General features: G+C 43.1%; 1 protein-coding gene across 3 annotated transcripts in view; it reads left to right on the top strand.

Annotated features, from left to right (window-relative positions):
* The first annotated feature begins 2,005 nt into the window (after positions 1-2,005).
* Positions 2,006-25,501, top strand: part of setd9 (SET domain containing 9) — a 33,934-nt gene continuing 10,438 nt past the window's right edge. For 2 of the 3 annotated variants that reach the window (XM_041193339.1, XM_041193348.1), the window contains exons 1-5: positions 2,006-2,272; positions 2,403-2,770; positions 5,922-6,045; positions 13,125-13,240; positions 15,912-16,017. In XM_041193339.1, the coding sequence (XP_041049273.1) occupies positions 2,187-2,272; positions 2,403-2,770; positions 5,922-6,045; positions 13,125-13,240; positions 15,912-16,017 (800 nt within the window). In that variant the 5' untranslated portion in view covers positions 2,006-2,186. Of the gene's footprint in view, positions 2,273-2,402; positions 2,771-5,921; positions 6,046-13,124; positions 13,241-14,471; positions 14,568-15,911; positions 16,018-25,501 lie in introns of all 3 variants that reach the window. The other variant, XM_041193330.1, reaches the window with a different exon arrangement.

Genomic DNA, 25,501 nt, shown 5'->3' with positions numbered 1-25,501 from the left:
TAAGGTAGATATGGTAAATTATTTTATCTTTCGAATTTGTATCTGTCTGTAAGGAATAGTGAATATTTGAATCTTTTCCTTGTGTTTGTATCGAGATCTTTCTAACCTTTTTGTCTGGTGTAATACAGTTCATTTTTCCTGGTTAATAAATGTTTTATTCTTATTGTTAAAAGTTCAACAGCAGACTCCTATGAATTTGTTCAGTAAGTTGCATCCAGTTTATAAAATAGAAAGTTAAGACCTTTCAAGCTGGGTTTCACTCTGGGATCTGACTTGTCCAGTATTAACATCAGCTGGGATTGTAACAGTACAAACGCATGGAAGTTATAACAACCTGCATAAAACTCTGCTTGAACCTCAACTGGGAACCTGCATCCAGTTCTGGGCACCACATTTTAGGAAGGATGTCAAGGCAATAGAGAGGGTGCAGAAAAAAATCATGAAGATGCTTCCAGATAGATTGGAGAAGATGGGGCTCTTCTGCTTGGAAAAGAGAAGGTTGAAAGGAGATTTGATGGAGGTGTTCAAAATCATGAAGGGTCTATTGTTAGTCTTTGGAATTCTCTTCCACAGAGGGCAGTCCTCCACTGGGTCACGAGTTAGATTTTTGAATGACAAAAGCGTCAAGAGTTATAGGGGGTAGGATGGTGTTGGGAGACAGGAAAGTGGAGTTAAGGCCACAATCAGATCAGCCATGATCTTACTGACTGGTGGAGCAGGGTTGATAGGCTAAATGGCCTACTCCTGCTATTTCTTATAATCTTATGGACAGAGTAGATAGAGAAAAACTGTTCCCAATGGTAGAATGATCAAGAGCCACACTGGTTGAGAACACCGATTTAAGGTGATTGTTGAAAAAAGCAATAGCGACATGAGGAAAAGATTCCAGTGAAGCTCAACACAAACTGGAGGAACAGCACCTCATCTTCTGACTAGGCATTTTACAGCCTTCCGGACTGAATATTGAGTTCAACAATTTTAGATCTTGAACTCTCTCCTCCATCCCCACCCCCTTTCCGTTTCTTCTCCCTCCTTTTTGTTCTTTCCAATAATTTATATAGATTTTTCTTTACCAACCTATTTCCATTATTTTTAAATGTATTTCCACCCATCGTTTATCTATACCTTTTAAGCCCTTTTAGTCTTATTTCACCCCACCCCCACTAGAGCTATCTGTACCTTGCTTGTCCTGCTCTCCACTCTTAATTAGCACATTCGTTAGATAATATCACCACCTTCAACACCTCTTTGTTATTTTGTCTGTGACATCTTTTGGTTATCTCCTCCTATCGCTGGCTGCCTGTCCCAACAACTGCTCCCCCCCACCCCCCAAACCAGCTTATATTTCACCCCTTTCCTATTTTTACTTAGTTCTGTTGAAGGGTCATGAGGACTTGAAACGTCAACTTTTCTCTTCTCCGCCGATGCTGCCAGACCTGCTGAGATTTTCCAGGTACTTTTGGTTCTGTTTTTGATTTGGATTTCCAGCATCCACAGTTTTTTGTTTTTATATATATGAGGAAAAGGTTCTTTAACGAGTGGTTATGACTCGGAATGCATCACCTGAGAGAGAGGTGGAGCCAGATTTAATCATGATTTTCAAGGGAGAATGGGATCGGAAGTGAAAAAATTGACAGGGCTACAGGGAAAAGCCAGGGCAGCAGCAGGAGGTGAATTGCTCCTTCAAAAGGCCAGCACAGACACAACGGGCCGAATGGCCTCCTTCTGTGAGAAGCAAAAACAAATTAAAAAAGGGGAAGGTTTATGATGTAGATTTAAATTGACCGTAACAACAAGAACAACACTAATTAATAATAACACTGACATACATCAACATTAGTGTCTATACTGACATCAACTGGCTCACACTAAAGGAGCAGCTCAACTCCAAACATCCCCTGTTCCTGAGGAGCTACAGCGGGGGCCCGGGGACAGCGGGGGCCGGGGACAGCGGGGGCCCGGGTACTAACCCGCCCGGGGGCCGGGAGCCCGGGGATAGCGGGGGGGCCGGGGGCCCGGGTACTAGCCCCCTCCGGGAGAGCGGGGTCCGGGCCTAATCCCGGCCGGGAGCCCGGGTACTAACCCGCCCGAGAGAGCGGGGTCCGGGCACTAATCCCCCGTCTAAGAGAGAGTCGGGGCCTCGGTCCTCGGTCCTCAGGTCGGGCTCTGGGCTGTCGGCCGCGGCGATGCTGAAAAAGCTTGTGTCCGGCTGGAACCGCTATAAATACCGGCTGGTGCCCTGGATCGCCCTGAACCTGTGGAAAAACCAAAGGTAAAATCATCTGCCACCTTCTGGAACGGCTGGTGTCCATGTGGTGTAGGTACACCTACAGTGCTGTTAGGGAGGGAGTTCCAGGGCATTCCCAGAACATGTAACTAATCCTCTTCATTGGCTATTACAGGACACTACGATTTGTTGCAAAAGATTCTTTGGATAAAGTTATTTCTGATCAAGTGGTTGAGACATCATTGCTGAAGCTATTTCGTACTTTGTTCTTGAGTGATTTGAGCAATCAAGCTGAGTTTCTTAACCTGCTGCCAGAAAATAGCCGATCGAAATACCATGATATGTTAACAAATTTTCGGTCAATTAAAGAAACTGAGAAAGAAACAAAAGGAAATGGAATGGATTTGAACCCTGATGAGGCAATGTTTGAAACGCTTGGATTCGTTATCAATCGAGCAACCAGTTCGCTTTCCTTTGCAGGAAGAGGGGTGTTTGTTACGACAGGAAAGGTGCCTAAAGGAACAGTTGTTTGCATGTATCCTGGTACTGGTCATTATTTTTACAACTTTTATATCCTGCAATTCTTTGGTAGCGTTTTATGTACGTAATGTTCAGTTACTGTTTGTGGTGGTGTGACCATTGCTTTATTCTGTAGATTAGTACTGGACTACTTCAGATACTGTCTGCTGAAACCATTTACACTAGTTGCTATGTGTACGATATTTCACTGCTTATACCTCCATCTCCTCTCCTCCCTTGTACCTGCTTCTTTGCCTGTCCACTTAGTCTTCCCTGCCTCATCCATCCTGAACCTCCTTTGCCCAACCTCCTCTCTTGCCAGCTCTCTGCCCGGAAACCTCCGACCCCTTCCCTTCCCACCATTCCTTCTTTAGCCCTATATACTGCTGTCCTCTCCTCCACCTTTGTCAGTTCCCTCCTCTTCTTCATCCCCGCTCATCTTCTCCTCACCCCCATTCTTACCCTCGCTCACCTCCCCCTCACTTCTCTTCTTCCTCCTGGGTGAGAAGGGGTAGGATTCAGAACCAAAAAAATTGGGGGAGGGGGATGAAAGACCTTCAGCTATATGCTCAGAATGACCTTCAATCGTGGGGCTGGTGAGGTTAACAGAATTTTAAAGATGATCATTTGGGAGGATGGTTGTGGAGGGTCACCAAATCCTGCAACTGATGGTAGAGAGAACAAGGTCAATCACTAGAAAGTCTGACAGTTTTGGTGGGGTTGGGTTTGGTTGCCTTGACTGTCATTTCTTTGTTAATGGAAGCCTAAGGGGGCGCTTACAGTTGGTGACTGACTCTTGATTTCTAGATGGGAGGAGGCTTCACGTGTCTCCGCAAAGTTATTCTGCAGTGCCACCAAGTGGAATTTTAATGGAGCTGTATGTTTAGACACATGCTGACTTTAAGACCAAAAGTACAAATGTACTTAGATTGCAGCTATTGCTATTTGACAGATTTTTACTATTATAAGTGGCAATCACAGCCACATCTACAAACAGAAGAGATAAATGTTAAAAACAAAAAAACTGCGGATGCTGGAAATCCAAAACAAAAACAAGAACAGAATTACCTGGAAAAACTCAGCAGGTCTGGCAGCATCGGCGGAGAAGAAAAGAGTTGACGTTTCAAGTCCTCATGACCCTTCGACAGAACTTGAGTTCGAGTCCAAGAAAGAGTTGAAATATAAGCTGGTTTAAGGTGTGTGTGTGTGTGTGTGTGTGTGTGTATGGGGTTGGGGGGGGGTGGGTGCGGAGAGAGAGAGAGAGGTGGAGTGGGGGTGTGGTTGTAGGGACAAACAAGCAGTGATAGAAGCAGATCATCAGAAGATGTCAACAACAATAATACAAAAGAACACATAGGTGTTAAAGTTAAAGTTGGTGATATTATCTAAACGAATGTGCTAATTAAGAATGGATGGTAGGGCACTCAAGGTATAGCTCTAGTGGGGGTGGGGAGAGCATAAAAGATGTAAAAAATAAATAAATAAATAAAATAAATAAATAAATATTGTTTTTTCTTTTTCTCTTTTTATAATGGAAATAGGTGGGAAAAGGAAAATCACTCCTGTGTGTCATTACCTTTGTACATTTGTATAAATGTTGACATTTTAAACATGGGGTTCCTACTGACAAAGCCAAACAGGAGTTCTCACTGTACTTTGAGACTTTGAGCATTTTCTGTGGTTATTCATATGGTATATTATATTTTATTTTTTATATCATGGAGTTCTCAGGGAATTTTTATTTTTGCCATCAGCAAGTGTCATAGTGAATATATATTATATAAAAACACACACACAAACAGTATTCTTGTTAATCAACTCTGGATTATAACTCATTAATTCTGAATTATATGCCATTGTATGCCAATTAAATGGAGCATCTTGACTGTCAGTGTTCACTATATTACTTGATGGGATATGAGGATAGCAAATTTCTGCTTTCATTTTCTACTAATTATGAACAGCTGATTCTTTCAGTGATTTAAATGTTTTAAGCCATTTGTTTGAAGGTTTACATTTTGATGAAAATTGCCCTGTGAATTCCATGGTGTACAAAGGCAATGACACACAGGAGTGATTTCAGGGCAGTAATGGCATTTTGGATTTTGATTGCTGTTACAAACTGCATAGACTCCTGAAACCTTCATCCATGCTTTTGTTACTTCTGAACTTGATTATTCCAATGCTTTCTCACTATCCTCCCACCTTGCACCATCTGCAAGGTGGTGCTTATCCGAAATTGTTGCCTGTATCTTAACTCAGACCAAATGCAGTTCACCCATCAGCCACATGCTTGTTGATCTACATTGGCTTCTTGGAAGCATGTTGGCTTAAAAATTCTCATCCTTGTCTTTGAATCCTTCTATGGCCTCACCTATCCTTAACCTGTAACCGTTTCCAGCCCTGGAGCACTCCTCCAATTTTGACCTCTTGCGCATTCCTGATTTTCATCACTTCACCAGTGGCGGCTGTGACTTCAGCTGCCTAGGTCCTAAGCACTGGAATTCCCACTTTCTCTATCCTCCTTTCTACCCCCCTTCCTCCTTTTAAAATGCTCCATAAAACCTATCACTTTGACCAAGCCTTTGGTCATCCTCCCATATGTTTCCTCTTGTGACTCAGTGTCATTTTAATAACACTTGAGTACTTGAGTCATTTTACCTTAAAGGCATCATATAAATTCAAGTTGTTGCTTAAGTCATATTTCCCAAGGGCATTACTCTACACACATCATTCATGGTCTCATGTTGGAGCACAAAATTCATGCAGCTATATGCAAATTTTACATCCAAAGCCAATTTGACTTTCCAACCTAAGCACATTGGGGGAGAAAAAAATTAAAAAATCTCTCTCTACAAAAAATATGAGGAGCAGTTGTTCCCTGGAAGTTAGAAACTTTTGGCTTCAAAATGAGTGTGATTCAATCAATAAAATAATGCAGAATGAATATCCCTCCACTATCTAACTTTGATTACAAGCTCTTGTAAACTACGCGTTAATGTAACAGATCAAAGAAGCCAAACTAGGCCCTTGGCTAAGTTTGAAAAGTTAGAGTTTCATCTTATAATAAGACCTTCCCCTCCCCTCAGCATGTATAAGTATGAGTGCATGCATAAAATCCAAGAAGCACATCCTTAACCGTATTTAACTGATGCTGTGTTTTTATGAATAACAGGTACTGTCTACCAGCAATATGAGCCAATCCTTTTCCAGTCTATTTGCAACCCATTCATTTTTCGATGTATAGATGGTGTGTTGATTGATGGGAATGATAAAGGAATTTCTAAAGTTATTTATAGGTAAGTTTTATTTGCCTTGTATTACTAGGCGTGAGCACAGTTACTGCACTTTTAAAACTGAGTGCATGTGTAATTTTGTGAAAGTAGTCTGCAGTAGGAATTTATAACTGAATTTAATGACTCGCCCTTTCCTACCTCTGCATCCTCCTCAAGCCCTACAACCTTCCCAAGATCTCTGATCTCTTCCAGTTCTGATCTCTTGGGAATCCTATATTTTCATCACTCCACCATTGACAGTTGTGCCTTCAGCTGCTTGGGCCCTAAGCTCTGGAATTCCCTACCTAAACTTCTCTAACTCTCTCTCCTCCTTTAAAACACTGCCTAAAACCTACTTCTTTCATAAGCTTTTGGTCACCTGCCCTAATATCTCCTTATGTGGCTTGGGATCAAATTTTGTCTGATGAGGCTCCATGAAAGACTGGAATCCTTTTTACAATGTTAAAGATGCTATATAAATGCAGATTCTTGTTTTTGTTGTAATAGTAATCAAGTGAATGGCAGTAGGTGTTCTTTCTACAATTTTCTTATTATTGAAAGATTCTATGCTTCAAATCAGATCTTCAATATAATGGGAATGAACGTACTAGAACTTTACCCTCGAGTTAGGTATGCTTATTTAGGCTCATGATTCTAATAACTAAACGGTTAAAAACAAGCGCTGAACACTGAATGAGTTCTTCATTTCGTGCGCATTGGCTGTTAATTCTATTAAATGTTTCCTGATTGGATTTAGCTACTAAACAAGTCGGATCACACTCTTAGAATGGACATTTTTGTGTGTGAATGTACCTCATAATTAATTCACACATTCAGTTAAAAATGGAAATTCAAGGTGATAGATTTATTCCCCAGATAAATGCCCTTAAAATTGGATGAATCTAGTGATGTATGTAGCACCTGTACTGTGTTTGACAGATTGTTAATCTTGTCTGTATCTTTCATGATTGAAGAACAAGATGTTTGAAGTCTCTTATTTCACCCTTCACTTAAGTTGTTTTGAAGCACCACTCATGGGCAAGATTAGGAGCAGGTGATTTGGTCTTAAACCTCTTATCAATGGAACTCCATATTTGATAGAAGGTGCATAAAGCTGGTTCACTGTGACTTGTCCTCCAATTTTGCCTTCTCTTCCCTGGTTTCTCACAATTCCTACCCATGATGGTGTGTCCGGGACTGAGAATTTTGGATGGGAATAATTGCAGGTTCACACTCAAATCACAGCATTCTGTGATACAGTGTAGCAAAACTCTGACAGAGCGAGAGTTCAGGAGATAAAACAGTGAGAGTTCGGGAGCTAAAACAGCGAGAGTTCATGGGATAAAACAGCGAGAGTTCAGGGGATAAAACAGCGAGAGTTCAGGGGATAAAACAGCGAGAGTTCAGGGGATAAAACAGCGAGAGTTCAGGGGATAAAACAGCGAGAGTTCAGGGGATAAAACAGCGAGAGTTCAGGGGATAAAACAGCGAGAGTTCAGGAGATAAAACAGCTGAGTGGAGAGATAGTTGGAAGATTGAAAACAGTGTGAGTACAGAAACATAAATTTCTAAACATGCACAGGGAAAGTAAGAGTTTATAGCACAAGAGAGGGAGCTGATTTATGAGTAAGGGTGAAGAATTTCTACTTTCTACTAATCTCCAGCTTATAGTTAATAGTACAAGAGTAAGATTAAAGTAAGTAAAAGTAACTCAAGTTTAAGTTAAAAAAGTGATTTAAAAATTAAGGTTAAAGCATGGCAGGACCGCTCAGCCATGAGCTTGGCATGTGGGGAGTCGTGGACACTTCTCGTGACCCAGACGAGCCCATGTGCAGGAAGTGTCACCAGCTGCACAAGCTTGAGCTCCGCGTTTCAGAGCTTGGGCTGGAGTCACTGAGGTGCATCAGTGAGGCAGAGAACTACATGGATACACTGCATGTTAGGGGCAAGCAGGCAGATAAGGAATGGGCGATCACCAAGCAGACCAAGAGAAACAGGCAGGTAGTGCAGAAGTCCCTAGAAACCCCACTCAATAACCAGTTTTCCATTCTGGATATCGGTGAGGGTGATGGATTCTTGTGCAGCAACAGCCAAACCCGTGGCACCATGGGTGGCCCAGCTGTACAGGAGGGGAGGAAGAAGAGTGGAAGGGTAGTATTGGTAGGGGATTCTTAGGGGAACAGAGGCATTTCTCTGGCCTTCAATGTGACTCCAGAGTGGTTTGTTGTCTCCCTGGTTCTCGGGCCAAGGATGTCACAGAACGGCTGTAGGACATTCTTATGGGGGAGGGCGAACAGCCAGAGGTCATGGTCCACATTGGTACTAACGACGTGGGTAGTAAAGGGCATTTGGTCCTGCAATCAGAATTTAGGAAGCTAGGTAGAAAACTATAGAGCAGGACCTCTAAAGTAGTTATCTCCTGATTATTCCCAATGCCACGTGCACGTGACTACAGCAATAGGAAGATAATACAGATGAATACGTGGCTGGAAGGATGTTGCAGGAGGGAGTGCTTTAGATTCCTGGGACACTGGGACTAGCTCTGGGGGAGATGGCACCTGTACAGACCGGATGGGTTACATCTGAACAGAGGCAGGACGGAGCTCCTTGCTGATCGTTTTGCTAGTGCTGTTGGGGAAGGTTTAAACTAATTCAGCAGGGGTGTGGGAACCAGGAGAGAATATTAGAAAGTAATACCAGGTTGCACGGAATGCTGGGAGAGGCAGATAGCACTAAAATAGAGAATAGTAAGTTAATAGATGGAATCGGAGTAAGGGAGCAAGTAATGAAGTCTAAATCAGTGTTACACTGCATGTATGTGAATGCACGGAGTATAGTTAATAAAATTGGGATGTTACAGGCACAAGTTGCCTTGTGGAATTATGATGTTGTGGCGATAACAGAAATCTGGCTTAAGGAAAGACAGACCTGGGTGTTAAATATTCTTGGTTACAAGATGTTCAGAAAAGATAGGAAAGGGAAAAAAGGAGAAGGGGTAGTGTTTTTGGTTAAGGAGACTATTGCTGTACTGGAGAAAGAGGAAGTGTTAGAGGATTCAAGGACAGAATCGACTTGGCTAGAGCTAAGGAATAAGAAAGGTGCAATTACATTGCACGGTGTAATATATAGACCACCAGCTAGTGGGAATGATATAGAGGAACAAGTTTTCAAGGAAATTACAGAGATGTGTAAACATCGTAGAGTAGTTATAATGGGGGATTTTAATTACCCATATATAGACTGGGATAGTGGCAGTGTAAGAGGCAGTGAGGGACAAGCGTTCCTAGATTGTGTTCAGAAGAATTTCCCCCAACAGTATGTGTCCAGTCCAACAAGAAAGGAGGCTCTGCTAGATCTGGCTCTTGGGAATGAGGTGGGCCAAGTCGGTCAAGTAACAGTGGGAGAACATTTAAGGGACGGTGATCATTATATCATAAGGTTTGGGATGATGGTGGAAAATGACATTGGCCAATCCAGAATAAGAATAATCAACTGGCAGAGAGAGGACTACAATGGAGCAAGAATGGAGCTGGGCCGGATAGATTGGAACCAAAGGTTGGTGGGAAAAACAGTAGCTGAACAATGGGCTACCTCAAAGAGGAAATGGTTTGGGCACAGTCAGGATGTGTTCCCTCCAAAAGGAAGGATAGGACAAACAAATCCAGAGCTCCCTGGATGACAAAGAAGATAGAAATTAAGTTAAAGAAGAAAATGTGTGCTTATGACAGGTGTTAGGTAGCAAATACAATTGAGAACCAAGCTGAATACAGAAGGTTCAGAAGGAATGTGAAAAAGCAAATACGAGAAGCAAAGAGGGATTATGAATAAAAGATTGGCAGCTAACATAAAAGGAAATCCCCAAGTATTCTATAAGCATATCAATAGGTGGTAAAAGGAAGAGTGGTGCCAGTTAGTGACTAAAAAAGTGATTTACACATAGAGGCAAGAGGCATGGCTGAGGTGTTAAATGAATACTTTGCATCTGTCTTCACCCACGAGGCAGATACTGCCCAGGCCATGGTGACTGAGGAGGAAACTCAGTCACTAGAAGGGTTCAAAATTGATAAGGATGAGATATTGGCTAAGTTGTCAGTACTTAAAGTTGATAAGGCACCGGGACCAGATGAGATGCATCCAAGAATATTGAAGGAAGTGAGAATGGAAATTGCAGAGGCACTGGCAATAATCTTTCAATGTTCCCTGGCTTCGGGGGAGGTGCCGGAGGACTGGAGAATTACAAATATTACGCCCTTGTTCAAAAAAGGTTGCAAAGATCTGCCCTGCAATTACAGGCCAGTCAGTTTAACATTGGTGGTGGGGAAACTTCTAGAAACAATTATTCAGCATAGAATTAGTAGTCACATGGAAAATGTGGATTGATTCGGAAGAGTCAGCATGGATTTGTTAAAGGAAAATTGTGTTTCACTAACTTACTGGAGTTCTTTAAAGAGATGGTTGATGAGGGCTAGGTCATTGATGTGGTGTATATGGGCTTCCAAAAGGCATTTAATACAGTGCCACACAACAAACTTGTGAGGAAAGTTATAAGCCATGGAATAAAAGGGACAGTAGCGACATGGACACAAGATTGGCTGAGGAAAAGAAACAGAGAGTAATGGTCAATGGGTATTTTTTGGGCTGGGTTTGTAGTGGATTTCCCCAGGGGCCAGTATTGGGACCATTGCTTTTCCTGATACATATAAATGACCTAGATCTTGGTGTGCAGGGGACAATTTCAAAGTTTGCGGATGACACAAAACTTTGGACAATTGTAAACTGTGAGGAGGACAGTATAGAACTTCAAAAGGACATTGACACATTGGTGGAGTGGGCAGATAGGTGCCAGATGAAGTTCAATGTGTTGAAGTGTAAGGTACACTTTCGTACAAAGAACATGGAGAGACAGTATAAAATAAAGGATACTATTCTAAAGGGTGTGCAGGAGCAGAGAGACCCAGGTGCATATGTATATAAATCATTAAAGGTGGCAGGACAGGTAGAGACCTGTTTATAAAGCATACAGTATTCTAGGCTTCATTAATAGGGACATAGAGTACAAGAGCAGGGAGGTTATGATGAGCTTATATAAGAGATTGGTTAGACCTCAGCTGAAGTATTGTGTACAGTTCTGGGCACCACATTATAGGAAGGATTGGAGAGAGTGCAGAAGAGTTTTACGAGAAGGGTTCCAGGGATGAGACACTTCAGTTATGAGGAAAGATTGGAGAAGTTGGGACTGTTTTCCTTGGAGAGGAGAAGAACCATAGAAAAATTTCAGCACAGAAGGAGGCCATTCTGCCCATCTTGTCCATGCCAGCCTGAGGACACCTAGGTGCCCTTTCTAATCCCACCTTCCTGCACCCGGCCCATAGCCCTGCAGCTTACAGCACTTTAGGTGCAGATTCAGGTACTTTTTTAAAAGTGTTTAAAGTTTCTGCCTCTACCACCAACTTGGGCAGTGAATTCCAGACACCCACTACCCTCTGCATAAAAAAGTTCTTCCTCATGTCCCCCCTACACCTTCTGCCACTTATCTTGAATCTGTCCCCTGGTTCTAGAATTTTCCATCAAGGGAAACAATTTTATCCTGTCCACTCTGTCTATTCCCCTCATAATTTTGTACAACTCAATCAAGTCACCTCTCAGCCTTCTTTGTTCTAAGGAAAATAACCCCAACCTATCCAATCTCTCCTCATAGCTACACTTTTCTAACCCTGGCAATATTCTTGTAAACCTCCTCTGCACTCTCTCCAGAGCTATTACGTCCTTCCTGTAATGTGGTGACTAGAACTGCATACAATACTCCAGTTGTGTCCTCACCAGTGTTTTATACAATTCCAACATTATATCCTTACTTTTATATTCTATACCTCTGCCAGTGAAGGAGAGCATTCCATATGCTTTCTTTACAACCTTATCTAGTTGAACTGCTGCCTTCAGGGACCTGTGTACTTGTACACCAAGATCTCTCACTTCATCTACCCCTCTTAGTATATCCCCATTTATTTTAAAATCCCTGTAACTGTTTGACCTCCCTAAATGTATGACCTCACACTTCTCTATGTTAAAATCCATCTGCTACTTTACCGCCCACTCCACCAACCCATCTATATCGTTTTGGAGATTATGGCTATCCTCTACACTATCCACTACTCGGCCAATCTTTGTGTCATCTGCAAATTTCCCACGTTCACGTCCAAATCGTTAATATATAACACAAACAGCAAGGGTCCCAACACCAAGCCCTGTGGAACACCACTTGAGACAACTTTCCATTCGCAAGGGCATCCATCGGCCATTACCCTTTGTTTCCTGTTACAAAGCCAACCTTTTATCCAGTTTGTCACATTACCCTGAATCCCATGGGCTTTTACTTTCCTGACCAATCTGCCGTGTGGGACCTTGTCAAATGCTTTGCTAAAATCCATGTACACAACGTCCACTGCACTATCTTCATCAACCCTTCTTGTCACTTCCTCAAAGAATTCAATCAAATTTGTGAGGCAAGACCTTCCTTTAACAAATCCATGCTGACCATCCCTGACTAGTCCATATATTGCAGAGATACTAGGCTGTATATTCAGGTTTGCTTTAGCTCCACCCCTGCTCCTTCATTACCTGAATACCCTTCTGTGAAGCCAGTACCAGGAGAATTCGAGAGGCAACACACATCCCTTCTCACAACTGGAATTGATTCTTTAACCATTGGTGCTATTGGTTAGGGTTTGGAATGCTGCCTGGAAGTGTGGTGGAAACAGGATCAATTGAGGCAATCAAGAGGGCATTGGATGATTATTTAAATAGAAGCAATTTGCAGGGTTACGGGGAAAAGGCAGGAGATTGGCACCAAGTTAAGATGCTCAGAGAGCCGGTGCAGACACGATGGGCCGAATGGCCACCTTCTACACTGTAACAATTCTGTGATTCATTGCAGTACTGGACCACTTTTTTTTAACTGCAATTTAATGGAACACTACAAATCCTACATTATTGGGAACTTCTAAAAAATGTAGCTTTCTGACAAAAGCTTTACTATCTACACATTTATCATGATAAGTAAGTTTGCAGGGATAATCTTTTTTAATTTCTTTGACTCCTTTCAGATCATGCAATGGGCGGGACAGGCTTGGTCCTTATAAAATAAGCGATGCCACTTGGCTTTCAGAAACCCCTGTCAATCCATTAGCTGTGGGTCAATATGTCAACAACTGTTCTAATGGTATGTTACATCCTTTTTGGGTCTTTATAAAACATGTTGCTACACGTAGGAACTGGGTAACTAATAAATGTGTAACTCACCAAAAAGCAAACTGAGATTCTTGAAGGCGGAATTAGCAATTGAAAAAGATGTGAAAGTTCCATTTGAGATCAGAGGAGATGGGGAAAGCAAGAAAATCAATCGATAAAGTCAACTAGGAATAGACCCTAATACATATCAGGACACAAATCTCACATTCTGAGCATCAGAAACCTTCCTTGAAAGTGAACTCTTGCTTCCTACAGCCAAACTTTACACATCCAGTGCATAGGTGATTATAACAAGCCCAAGAGTTAAACAGAAAAACTTTATTGCTTTTTTCAGCTTTATGTATCTGTCCTAAGATCTCCTTGACCTCAGAAGACAACAGAATAAGTCCATGGCTTAGGCTATGAAATACAGTACCAATCAGATTTATTGACAATACATAAACAAATGAACAACCCATTTCAATTATATACAAAACCTAACTATCTAGCTATTATTTCTCCTGTTCCTGCTGGCTCAGAAGAAAGTTAAAAGTGTGGCTACTGGTCCCTGGGTGAGGTACCCCAATTGTTATGCTGTCAGGTGAGGAGGGATGAGCTGGCTCCCTTTCTTTATTCAACCCCCTCGGTTGGTTGCAATAAGGTTAATTTAAAAAGGACCCCTTCCCTTGTGGATAGCTCTTCCCAGTGCAAATGTATTTAAGGTTTAAAAGGAGCCAATTTAACCAGGTTTTCTTGAATAAAAGAGTGAATTTATTAGTTACTAAATGCGAGAAAAAATAACACAATGCACATATGCACAGATTAAAAATGAGAAATTGAGTCCAAAAATAAAAGTTAAGAAAATATATGAATCAGTTCTTTGGCTTGCCCATGAGGAGTAGATGGTGAAACGTTGTGGCCATTAAGTTGGGGTGATTCCGGTAGTGCTGACTTCGGCAGTTGAGCAGTTGGTTTGGAGATTCTTGGATTCTGCAGGTTAGCTGAAAGGAGTTGTCCTGTTTCCTTTTTGACTGTGGCTTTGCTGACTTGTGACTTGCTTCCAGCAATCAGAGAGAGTTTTTTTTTACCTGCAAGTGCAAGAAAGCCTGGTTGGTGTTCTTCAGCTGTGACCTTGACTTTTTTAAAACCCCTTTCCTTATGTATTCCTGGAAGGGAAAAAACAAATATGTCTTTTGCCCAGATCTGTTTTCTTTTCAACTCAGTTCACGTTCACAGTCTGGGATATAACTCAACAGATGGTGGTTTCACCTGGAACAGTAATCATTTTACATTATCTCCGCAACCACAGGAGATTACAGGTCAGTTTGCATTGTATCTTTTCCTTTGAAGTGCCTCTGGCTGAAGCAGGTCATGTCACACCTTTTAGGTTCTCCGTTCTCTCTGAACTAGTTGGTCAAGTAATCCACCTAGGAATTTTCCAGCAAGTGGTTACCTTACAGTCTCTGCCAGCTTTTGCTTGTATGTCCTTTTTTAAAAAAAAACACGTCTTACTTAAAAGTTCAATATGTCCATATTCAGGATAGGATTTATGATCATGACAAAAGAAAATTTTAAAAACTCTCCTTTTTGAGCCTCTTCTGTCCAGGCTCCTGTTTTCAGTAGGCTTAGCCCAGCGGGGAAGCCATCACTACTCCCTCACTCAGGCCTCAAGTTAAAATAGCAAATGGGGCCACAATTACATCATTAGAGTGCCAGCTGCATATTTAAATTGCTGTCAGCTTCAGGCAGGCACGCTTGCTGCCTGTAATTTAAAATTGTAATAAGCTCTAGTGGGGAAGGAAAGCAATGGACAATTCCCCCACTCCATTGTAACTGGTTTCCACCTGGCTCCTGGCAGTTGGAGGGAAATTGATTCTCTCAGCTGTGCTCCTGCACAAATATTTATCAGCCTGGCATGGTTAACAGGAAAATAACAGGTAGCATGCGATGTGGAAGAAACTGAGTAGTGTAGAGAAAGAAAGATAATTTATAATATAATTTATATAGCACCTTTCACAGCATCAAGGTGTTCAAAAGTATTCTACAACTAATGAAGTACTTCTTTGAAGTGTAGTCACTGTTGTAATGTTGGAAATGCAGCAGTCACTTTGTGTATAGCAAGTTCCCATAAACAGCAGTGACTAGATAATCTGTTTTAATGACATTGTGAGGGATAAATATTGATCAGATCATTGAGGAGAATGTCTTTGTCTTCATCTTTGCTACCTAGAAAATGGATGATGAATGCAGGAGGTTATTGATATGAAGAAAAACTAAAATGTGAAAGGTCACAGATCCCTTGGGCAAGTCAGTTAAAGAGCTAGCATCGATAGCAATATTTGAAAGGAAACTGACATGGCTATAACAGTAACTTGCTTAAAAAATGCAGTGTCAGATTCTGTCAGAGGCTTTGGAGGTGTTCAAGGTAATGACAGAGAACATTCAGGAATGGACTTCCAGAAGTATGAACCACATGCCACAAAATCAATTAAATGACATGAAAAGCCTTGCTAACAATTGTGGATCAAGCCAGAATTTGAAAGCTAACAGCAATTAGGAGCTTCAAGTACCATAATAAGCATTCAGCAAATGAAGGAAAAAAATCTGCAGAGTTCATTAGTGTGTTTAAATAAGAACTGATCCTACATATTGTTTTGTTTCAGAGAAAGCAGCTAATGTATGTTATCAGGAGTTTGATGTTCCTACAGCATTTCCTGTCGAGCTCCGTCAATATATTCCAAATGTTAACTATGGTCACAATGTGGAAAGGTATTTGAACTATGATTTACTATTTTGCCATTAAGAAGCAGCATCAAAATGTATTGAATGAAAAGCTTTATAAATATCTATTGAAAACCTTCAGTTAACAGAAATTTAGACAGTGACTGTATCTATAATGTATAGAAGCTGTAAGCTTAATAGATAAAATATATCAACAATTGTTAGTCATTTATATACAAAGCATTTGATGGGTATTATTTGGATCCGTATTTAATTACACAGCCAAAATGTCACACAGGACAGTGATATGGCGTAAAATGCAACTGCACAGCTTGTACTTTTAGAGAACCCTTAATGAAATAAAACATTTCACACGGGGAACTAAAACCAAAAGTGCTGGAAAAACTCAGCAGGTCTAACAACATCTGTGGAGAGAAAGACAGAGTTAACGTTTCGAAAATTGAGTTTTTCCAGCACTTTTTGTTTTTGTTTCAGATTTCTAGCATCCGCAGTATTTTGCCTTTATCTTGAAGAAGTACTACTCTTCTCTCCGACAGGATTTCCACTTGTCTCTTTTGCCCTGTTCACGTTCATTGCTTTCCATTCCCCTCCTGGTGTTTGACAAGGTGTTTACTAAAACTTGCTTTCACAGACATATTTCCTTCCTCAGTGACTGTCTCCGTTTCCGACTTAACCCATGTGGATTCCAACTGAAGTTCCATCCCTCATGTTTCGAACGCACCCAAGATTACTGGTATCTCTGGGACATACAACACTCCTCGGACTGCTGTTTTCGCCGCATCCTGAGATCCACGCTCAGTGCCGTGCACTGCCATATGAACACACTCGACCTCTCCCTCCAGCAGCACTGACTCACCCTATCTCAAAGCTGTCCTTGTCCCCAGTTTCATTTTATTCTTCATCTCATCCGACGCCTTAACAAAAAACTTTGTCTCTTTCTTTCAGGTGCTAAGGAACGCAAGTTCCAACAACTCATTGATACCGAAGCCCATCCAGGATCCTCCGTCTCTTCTCGTTTCTTTGACCCCATCCCGTTCTCTAATCCCAGCCCCTGCCGTGTATTCACCATACCCCCTGACCTTTCCCTCACTGATCATAAACGTTCAGTACTAAGCAAAGGGCTCAGTTTCATACCCTTAACGCCCTCACCTCAATGAATTCCGGGCTCGACACAATGCTGAACTCTTCTTTCGCCGCCTTCGTCTCCGTGCTCACTTCTTTGGGCAGGAGTCCTCCCCCATTCAACGGATCCTTTCACCCACCTCCAGTATTTTCCCTCCACCTGGACCCCTCCCTTTGGCCTTTTACCTGCCCTTGATCTTTTCATTGCTAACTATCGGCGTGACATCAACCATCTGAATTTCTCTGCTCCTCTCACCAACTCTAACCTGTCTCCTTCTGAACTTGCCGCTCTCCATTCTCTCAGGTACAACCCTGATTTTGTTATCAAACCTGCTGACAAAGGTAGTGATGTTGTTGTCTGGCGTACTAACTGCTACCTCGCAGAGTCTGAGTGCCAACTCACAGACGCTTCCTCCTTCTTCACCCTGGACCATGACCCCACCACTGAATGTTAAGCTATAGTTTCCAGGACTGCCACTGACCTCATCTCCTCTGGTTATCTTCCCTCCACAGCTTCTAACCTCATAGTCTCCCAACCTCAGACAGCCCGCTTCTACCTCCTCTCAAAAATCCACAAGCAGGACGATCACAGAACTCATTTCTTCCTATCTTGACTCCATTCTCTCTCCCCTTGTCCAGTCTCTTCCCACCTACATCTGTGATTCCTCTGATGCCCTACATCATATAAACAATTTCCAGCTCCCTGGCCCCAACCGCCTCCTCTTCACCATGGACGCCCAATTCCTCTACACCTCCATTCCCCACCAGGATGGTCTGACGGCTCTCCACTCTTTATTTGAACAGAGGCCCGAACAATCCCCATCCACCACCTCTCTCCACCTGGCTGAACTTGTTCTCTCACTGAATAATTTCTCCTTAAACTTGTCTCATTTCCTCCAAATAAAAGGTGTGGCTATGGATACCCGCATGGGCCCCAGTTATGCCTATCTCTCTATGGGGTATGTGGAACGTTCCTTGTTCCAGCCCTACTCAGGCCCCCTCCCACAACTCTTTCTCCGGTACATCGATGACTGTTTCGGTGCCGCTTCATGCTATCGGCTGGACCTGGAAAAATGTATTAATTTTGCTTCCAATTTCCATCCCTTCATCATTTTCACATGGTCCATCTTTAACACATCCCTTCCCTTCCTTAACCTCTCTGTCTCAATTTCTGGTGATAGACTGTCCACCAATATTCATTATAAGCCCACCAACTCCCACAGCTATCTTGACTACAATTCCTCACACCCTGTTTAGTGTAAGGACTCTATCCCATTCTCTCAGTTCCTTCACCTCCATTGCATTTGTTCCGATGATGCCACTTTCCAAAACAGTGCTTCTGACATGTCTTCCTTCTTCCTTAATCGAGGTTTCCCACCCATGATGGTTGACAGGGCCCTCAACTGTGTCCGACCCATCTCCCACGCCTCTGCCTTCAAACCTTCCTCTCCCTCCCAATACCATGATAGGGTCCCTCTTGTCCTCACTTTTCACCCCATCAGCCTCTGCATTAAAAGGATCATCCTCTGCCATTTCTGCCAACTCCAGCATAATGCCACCACCAAACACATCTTCCCTTCACACCCCCCCGTCGGCATTCCGTAGGGCCATTCCCTCCAGGACATCCTGGTCCACTCCTCCATCACCCCCAATACCTCAACCCCCTCCAACCGCACCTTCCCATGCAACCACAGAAGGTGCAACACCTGCTGCTTTACTTCCCCCCTCCTCACTGTCCAAGGGCCTAAATACTTCTTTCAAGTGAAGCAGTGCTTCACTTGCATTTCCCTCAATTTAGTCTACTGCACTCGCTGCTCCCAATGTGGTTTCCTCTACATTGGAGAGACCAAATGCAGACTGGGTGACTGCTTTGCGGAACACCTTCAGTCTGTCCGCAAGCATGACTCAGACCTTCCTGTCGCTCGCCATTTCAACACACCATCCTGCTCTGGTGCCCACATGTCTGTCCTTGGCCTGCTGCAATGTTCCAGTGAAGCTCAACGCAAACTGGAGGAACAGCACCTCATCTTCCAATTAGGCACTTTACAGCCTTCTGGACTTAACATTGAGTTCAACAACTTCAGACCATGAACTCTCTCCTCCGTCCTCACCCCTTTTTTCAATATTTATTTTTAAATTTTTAATTATTTTGTCCACTTATTTTATTATTGGTATTTGAAATTTATTTCCATTTTATTCATTGTTTTATCCCCACCTTTTAGCCTATTTTGATCTTTTTTCCTGCCACCATCTCCTCCCCCCACCCCACCCCCACTAGGACCATCTATCACTTGCTCATTCTGCTTTCTACTCTTAATGTCACCATTAGCACCTCCTTTAGCCAGTATCACCACCATCAACACCCCTTCCACCTTTTGTTTATGACTTCTTTTGCAACCTCTCCTTTGCCTCCACTTATCACTGGCCACTGGCTTCACCTATTCTGCCCCCTTAAAAAGTATATATGTCACCATATTTTTACTTCTCTTTAGTTCTGAAGAAGAGTCATACAGACTCAAAAAGTTAACGCTGTCTTCCTCTCCACAGATGCTGACAGACCTGCTCAGTTTTTCCAGCACTTTTTGTGTTTGTTTCAGATTTCCAGCATCCGCAGTATTTTGCCTTTATTTCACATGGGGAAGTTACTGGAGTAGATAAAGAGAGAAGCTATGTTCTCTGGTGGAGGAGCCTAGAATAAGGGGTAACCTTAAAATTCAAGTGAGGCTGTGTGAAGTTGTGGGGTGATTTCAGAAAGTACATTTTCACACAAAATGTAGTGGAAACCTGGAAATCTCTTCTCCCCCCCTGCCCCCCTGAAAAGCTTTTGAGGTTAGATCAGTTGAAAATTTCAAAACAAATTGATAGATTTTTGTTTGACAAAGATATTAAGGGTTACGGAACCAAGGCAGTTAAGATACAGACCAGCTATGATCGAACATAATGGCAGAACAAGCTTGAGGGAACTGAATATTCTATCACTGTTCCTACATTCCTATGATAGACAGGCGCTGAGATGTAATTGAGGAATTTGGAGGGATGACCAAATTAACAACTTTTAAAAGCAGAGAAAGAAGTAGCAAGGAAAAGAGATGTAGGGAAGGAGTTCCAATGTACAGCCATTCAATTAGATCACAGCTGGTTTGTAGCTGAAGGCTGTATCACCAAAGAAATGGCGGAGTCATACAGGAAGTCAGAGATCAAAGAGTGCAGGCTCAGATGCCTGCTGCAGGCATTAGCAAAGGTAAGGTTGGGGTCAGGCAATGAAGGGAATTGGAAACAAGACCAGGATTTTGAATTCAATTCTTTGAATTCACCAAGCCCCCTGAGACAGCACCTTCCAAACCCACGACCACAACACCTAGAAGGACATGGGCAGCAGATAGATGGGAACACCAGCATCTGGAAGTTCCCCTCCAAGTCACTTACCATCCTGACTTGGAAATATATCGCCATTCCTTCATTGTCACTGGGTCAAAACCCGGAACTCCCTTCCTAACAGCACAGTGGGTGTACCTACACCACATGGACTGCAGCGTTTCAAGAAGACTGTGCAGCTGGCCAGTCAAAATCAGATTTTGTCTGAATGGTATATAAAGAGGTCTTTGCAAGAGCTCCAGTTTGAGCAATGGAATGAGAGTAAGGACATTTTGGACAGGAATTAAGTGGAGGTGGTAATTGCGTGGAGAGGGAGAAGCATGGGCTAATTAAACAAGTTGATATATCTTAAGGAATATGCAAGGACAGAGATGTTTCAATCCTGCAAGATATGGGAGTTGCGAGCACCAGGTGTTCACCTGGTCCATTGGAAGTGTCACAAAATACTTCTCAACACTTTTCAAGCTCAAAAACTCAGACTTGGAGATGGAGACAATTTCATACATCGGGGAGACAGAGAAGTTCATGGAGTGAGAGTTTGAGAGGGTAGACGCATCAATGAAAAATACAAAGGCGCAATGAAAGAGGAAAGTGGGTGACTGAGGGACAGGGAAGGCAGAAAGGAAAATTAGAACAGGAATGTCCAGCAACTTAGACTATCAAACTGGTTTGAAACTTCAGCTTCTTCTGGGGAAAGTGAGGACATGGGACAAAGACAGGAAAAAAAAATATCAATGGCATTAACAAACAAAAGATGTCTCAAATTTTGGAGCTTAAAATGCATAGACTTATAGGCGTCTACAGCACAGGAGGCCATTCAGCCCACCGTGTCCGCCCCGGTCAACAAAGATCTGACTACACTAATCCCATTTTCCAGCACTTGGCCCATAGTCCTGGAAGCTATGGCAACACAAGTGAATATCTAAATACTTCTTAAATGTTACGAGAGATTCTGACTCAACCACCCTTTCAGACAGTGAGTTCCAGACTCCCACCACCCTCTGGGTGAAAAGATTTCTCCTCAACCCCCTCTTAGCCTTCTACCTCTTACCTTAAATGTTATTGACTAATGGAAAAAGTGCCTTCCTATCCACCCTATCTATGCCTCTCATAATCTTATACACCTCTATCAGGTCCCCTCTCAACCTTTGTTGTTCCAAGGAAAACAACCCCAGCCTATCCAATCTCTCCTCATAGCTCAGACCCTCCAGCCCATGCAGCATCCTGGTAAATCTCCTCTGCACCCTCTCCAGTGCAATCATATCCTTCCTATAATGTGGTGACCAGAACTGCACGCAGTACTCCAGTTGTGGCGTAACCAGCGCTTTACACAGTCCCAGCATAACCTCCCTGCTTTTGTATTCTACACCTCAGCTAATAAAGGCAAGTATCCCATTTGCCGCCTTAAACATCTTATCTACCTACCTTGCTACCTTCGGTGACCTATGGATATGCACACCAAGGTCCTTCTGATCTTCAATACTTCCAGGGTCCTACCATTCATTGTGTAATCCCTTGCCTTGTTAGCCCTCCCTACTTTTCCAGGTTGAATTCCATTTGCCACTGCTCTGCCCACTTCACCAGTCCATTGATATCCTCCTGCAGTTTGCAGCTATCCTCCTCACTATTTACCACCTTACCAATTTTCATCTCATCCACGAACTTCTTGATCATACCCCCTACATTTAAGTCCAAATCATTTTTGTACACCACAAACAGCAGGGGCCCCAGCACCGAGCCCTGTGGAACCCCCTGGAAACAGACTTCCAGTCACAGAAACATCCCTCTACAAATCACCCTCTACTTCCGGCCTCTTAGCCAATTTTGGATCCAACATGCCACTTTGCCTTGGATCCCATGGGCTCTTACTTTCCTGACCAGTCTGCCATGACGGACCTTATCAAAAGCCTTGCTAAAGTCCATATAGGCCACATCAAATGCATTACCCTCATTAACACTCCTGGTTACCTCCTCAAAAAATTTGATCAAATTTGTCAAACACGACCTTCCCTTAACAAATCCATGCTGACTATCCCTGATTAATCTGTGTTTCTCCAAGTGCAGATATATTCTGTCCCTCAGAATTCTTTCTAGTAACTTCCCCACCACTGAGGTTAGACTAACTGGCCTGTAATTTCTTGGTCTATCACTTCATCCCTTTTTTAATAACGGGACAATGTTAGTAGTCCTCCAGTCCCCTGGCACCTCACCTGTGGCCAGAGAGGATTTGAAAATTACTGTTAAGGGCCTCTGATATCTCTTCCCTGGCCTCCCTCAACAGCCTGGGATACGTCTCCACTGGGCCTGCGGAATAATCCACTTGTAAGGCCACTAAACCCACTAGTACCTCCTTTCTTTCAATGTTAATTTCCTCTAATATTTCACAGTCCTCCACCGATGTCTATACCTGAGTTGTCCTTTTCCATTACTGCACTCACGTCTTCTGGGTCCACACGCAGATTACCTCTAATTGACCCTACTCTTTCCCTTTTATTCTCTTGCTCTTTATATATTTAAAAAACCCCTTTGGGTTTTCCTTTATTCTACCCACCAATGCTTTCTCATGCACTATCTTAGCTTTCCTAATTTCCTTTTTAAGGTCCCCTCTGCACTTTTTATACTCCTCTAAGGACTCTGCCGTATCGAGCCCTCGGTATCTGCCATAAGCTTTTATTTTCTTAACCCTAACCTTTATGTCCCTTGACATCCAGGATTCTCTGGACTTGGTCCCCCACCTTTGTCTTTACGGAAACATATTTGCCCTGTACTCTCACTGTTTCCTCCTTGAATGCCTTCCACTGCTCTGACAGTTTTATCTGCAAGTAGCTGCTCCCAGATACAAATCACATCTCATCTTAGTAAAATTAGCCTTTCCCCAGTTTAGAACTTTTATTTCCAGCCCAACCTTATTCTTTTCCGTAACTATCCTAAATCTTACTGAGTTATGGTCACTATCTCAAAAATGCTCCCCTATTGATATGCCTTCCACCTGCCCAGGCTCAGTTCCGAATATTAGGTCCAGAACTGCCCTCTCCTTTGTGGGGCTTTCTACGTACTGGCTAAAAAAGTTCCCCTGGATGCAACTTAAGAATTTTGCTCCCTCCCTACCTCTCACACTAAAACTACCCCAGTTAATATTTGGGTAGTTAAAATCCCCTTCTATTACTGCCCTATCATTCTTACACTTATCTGAAATTTGAATGCATATTTGATCCTCTATCTCTCCCTGACTGTTTGAGGGCCTTTAGTACACACCCAACAGCATGTTTGCTCCTTTTTAGTTCTACCCATTTGACAATCCTTCCAAGATATCATCCCTTCTCACTGCTTTAAATGATTCCTTGATCAATATTGCAAGCCCCCCTGTTCATCTACCCCCTCTCTATCTCGTCTGAATACCCTATCACCAGGAATGTTGAGCTGCAAATCCTGCCCTTCTTTTAGCCAGGTCTCGGTCATAGCTATGATATCATACTCCCACGTGCCTATCTGTGCCCTCAGCTCGTCTGTCTTATTCCTCAGGCTCCTTGCGATAAAATATATTTCATTTAGCCTTGCTAAACTCTCTTCTTTCTTATCTAGCCTATGTTTCCCCTGCCTTCCAGACTCATTTACTTGTGTTTTAACTTCTAATGCTATTTCAGCTTCTCTCCCCTCTGAACTACTTTTCAAGACCCAATCCCGCTGCCAATTTAGTTTAAATCCACCCCAACAGCATTGGCAAACCTCCCCGTGAGGATGTTGATTCCATTCCTGTTCAAATGTAACCTGTCCTACTTGTACAGATCCCACCTCCCACCTCCCCTAGAAATGGTCCCAGTGCCCCAGAAATCTAAAGCCCTCCCTCCTGCACCATCTCTCCAGCCACGCATTCATTTGCTCTATTCTTCTGTTCCTATACTCACTATTGCGTGGCACTGGGAGTAATCCAGCAATTACTACCTTTGAAATCCTGCATTTCAATTTCCTACCTAACTCCCTAAAGCCTGCTTGCTTGCAGGACCTCATTTCTCTTTCTTCCTATGTCATTGGCCCCAACATGGACCACAACCTCTGGCTGTTCACCCTCCCCCTCAGAATGCCCTGCAGCCGTTCCGTAACATCCTTGACCCTGGTGCTCAGGAGGCAACCATCCTGGAGTCACGTCTACGGCCGCAGAAGCGCTTGTCTACTCCCCTTACTAACGAATCCCTTACCACTATTGTCCTTCATTTTTCTTCCTCCCACCCTGAATAGCTGGACCACCCAACTGCCATGGCCTTGGCTCTGGTTGGCCTTCACAGAGAAACCATCACTCTCACCGTTTTCCAAGGTCGAAAAAAGCTTTACAAGTGAGATGCACTCCGGGGATTCCCTCACTACCTGCCAGGCCACCTTCTTCTGTCTGGCCGTCACCCATTCCCTCTCTGCTTGCACTTTCTTAAGCTGCGGCTGACCACGTCCTGAAGCATGCTATCACGAACCTTTCAGCCTCGTGAATGCACTGTAGAGCCCCCAGCTGCCGTTCAAGCTCTAAAACCCGGATCTCGAGTTGCTCCAGTCGGAGGCATCTCCTGCACACATGGTCATCCAAACCACCAGGAGCACCTAGGATTTCCCACATAGCACAGGATGTGCAAATCATGGGATGAGCTCCCCAGACATATCTTAACTAAATAAAATATGGACCCTTGCTTTTATTTTACCCTTATTGCTAGATCCTCTGTGGAGACCAGGTCATTGAGTGTATTTGAGACCGAGATAGATAGGTTCTTGATTAGTAAGGGGATCAAAAGTTACGGGGAGAAGGCAGGAGAATGAGGTTGAGAAACTTATCAGCCATGATTGAATGGCAGAGCAGACTTGATGGGCCAAATGGCCTCATTTCTGCTCCTATGTCTCATGGTCTTATGGTCTTGTAGGCTGGATTCCCTAGACGCTGCTGACTGCGTGTCCCAGGGTCCTTCTCTCACTCTCCTCAGAACTGGAAATGCTGTAGTCACAGGGGATTCAGTAGTTAGAGGGGCTGACACGA

Source organism: Carcharodon carcharias, chromosome 1 (assembly GCF_017639515.1).
Source record: "Carcharodon carcharias isolate sCarCar2 chromosome 1, sCarCar2.pri, whole genome shotgun sequence".
NCBI classification, from domain to species: Eukaryota; Metazoa; Chordata; class Chondrichthyes; order Lamniformes; family Lamnidae; genus Carcharodon; species Carcharodon carcharias.
Note: the sequence above shows the minus strand (reverse complement) of the source record. Positions and strands in the feature narration are given on the sequence as shown.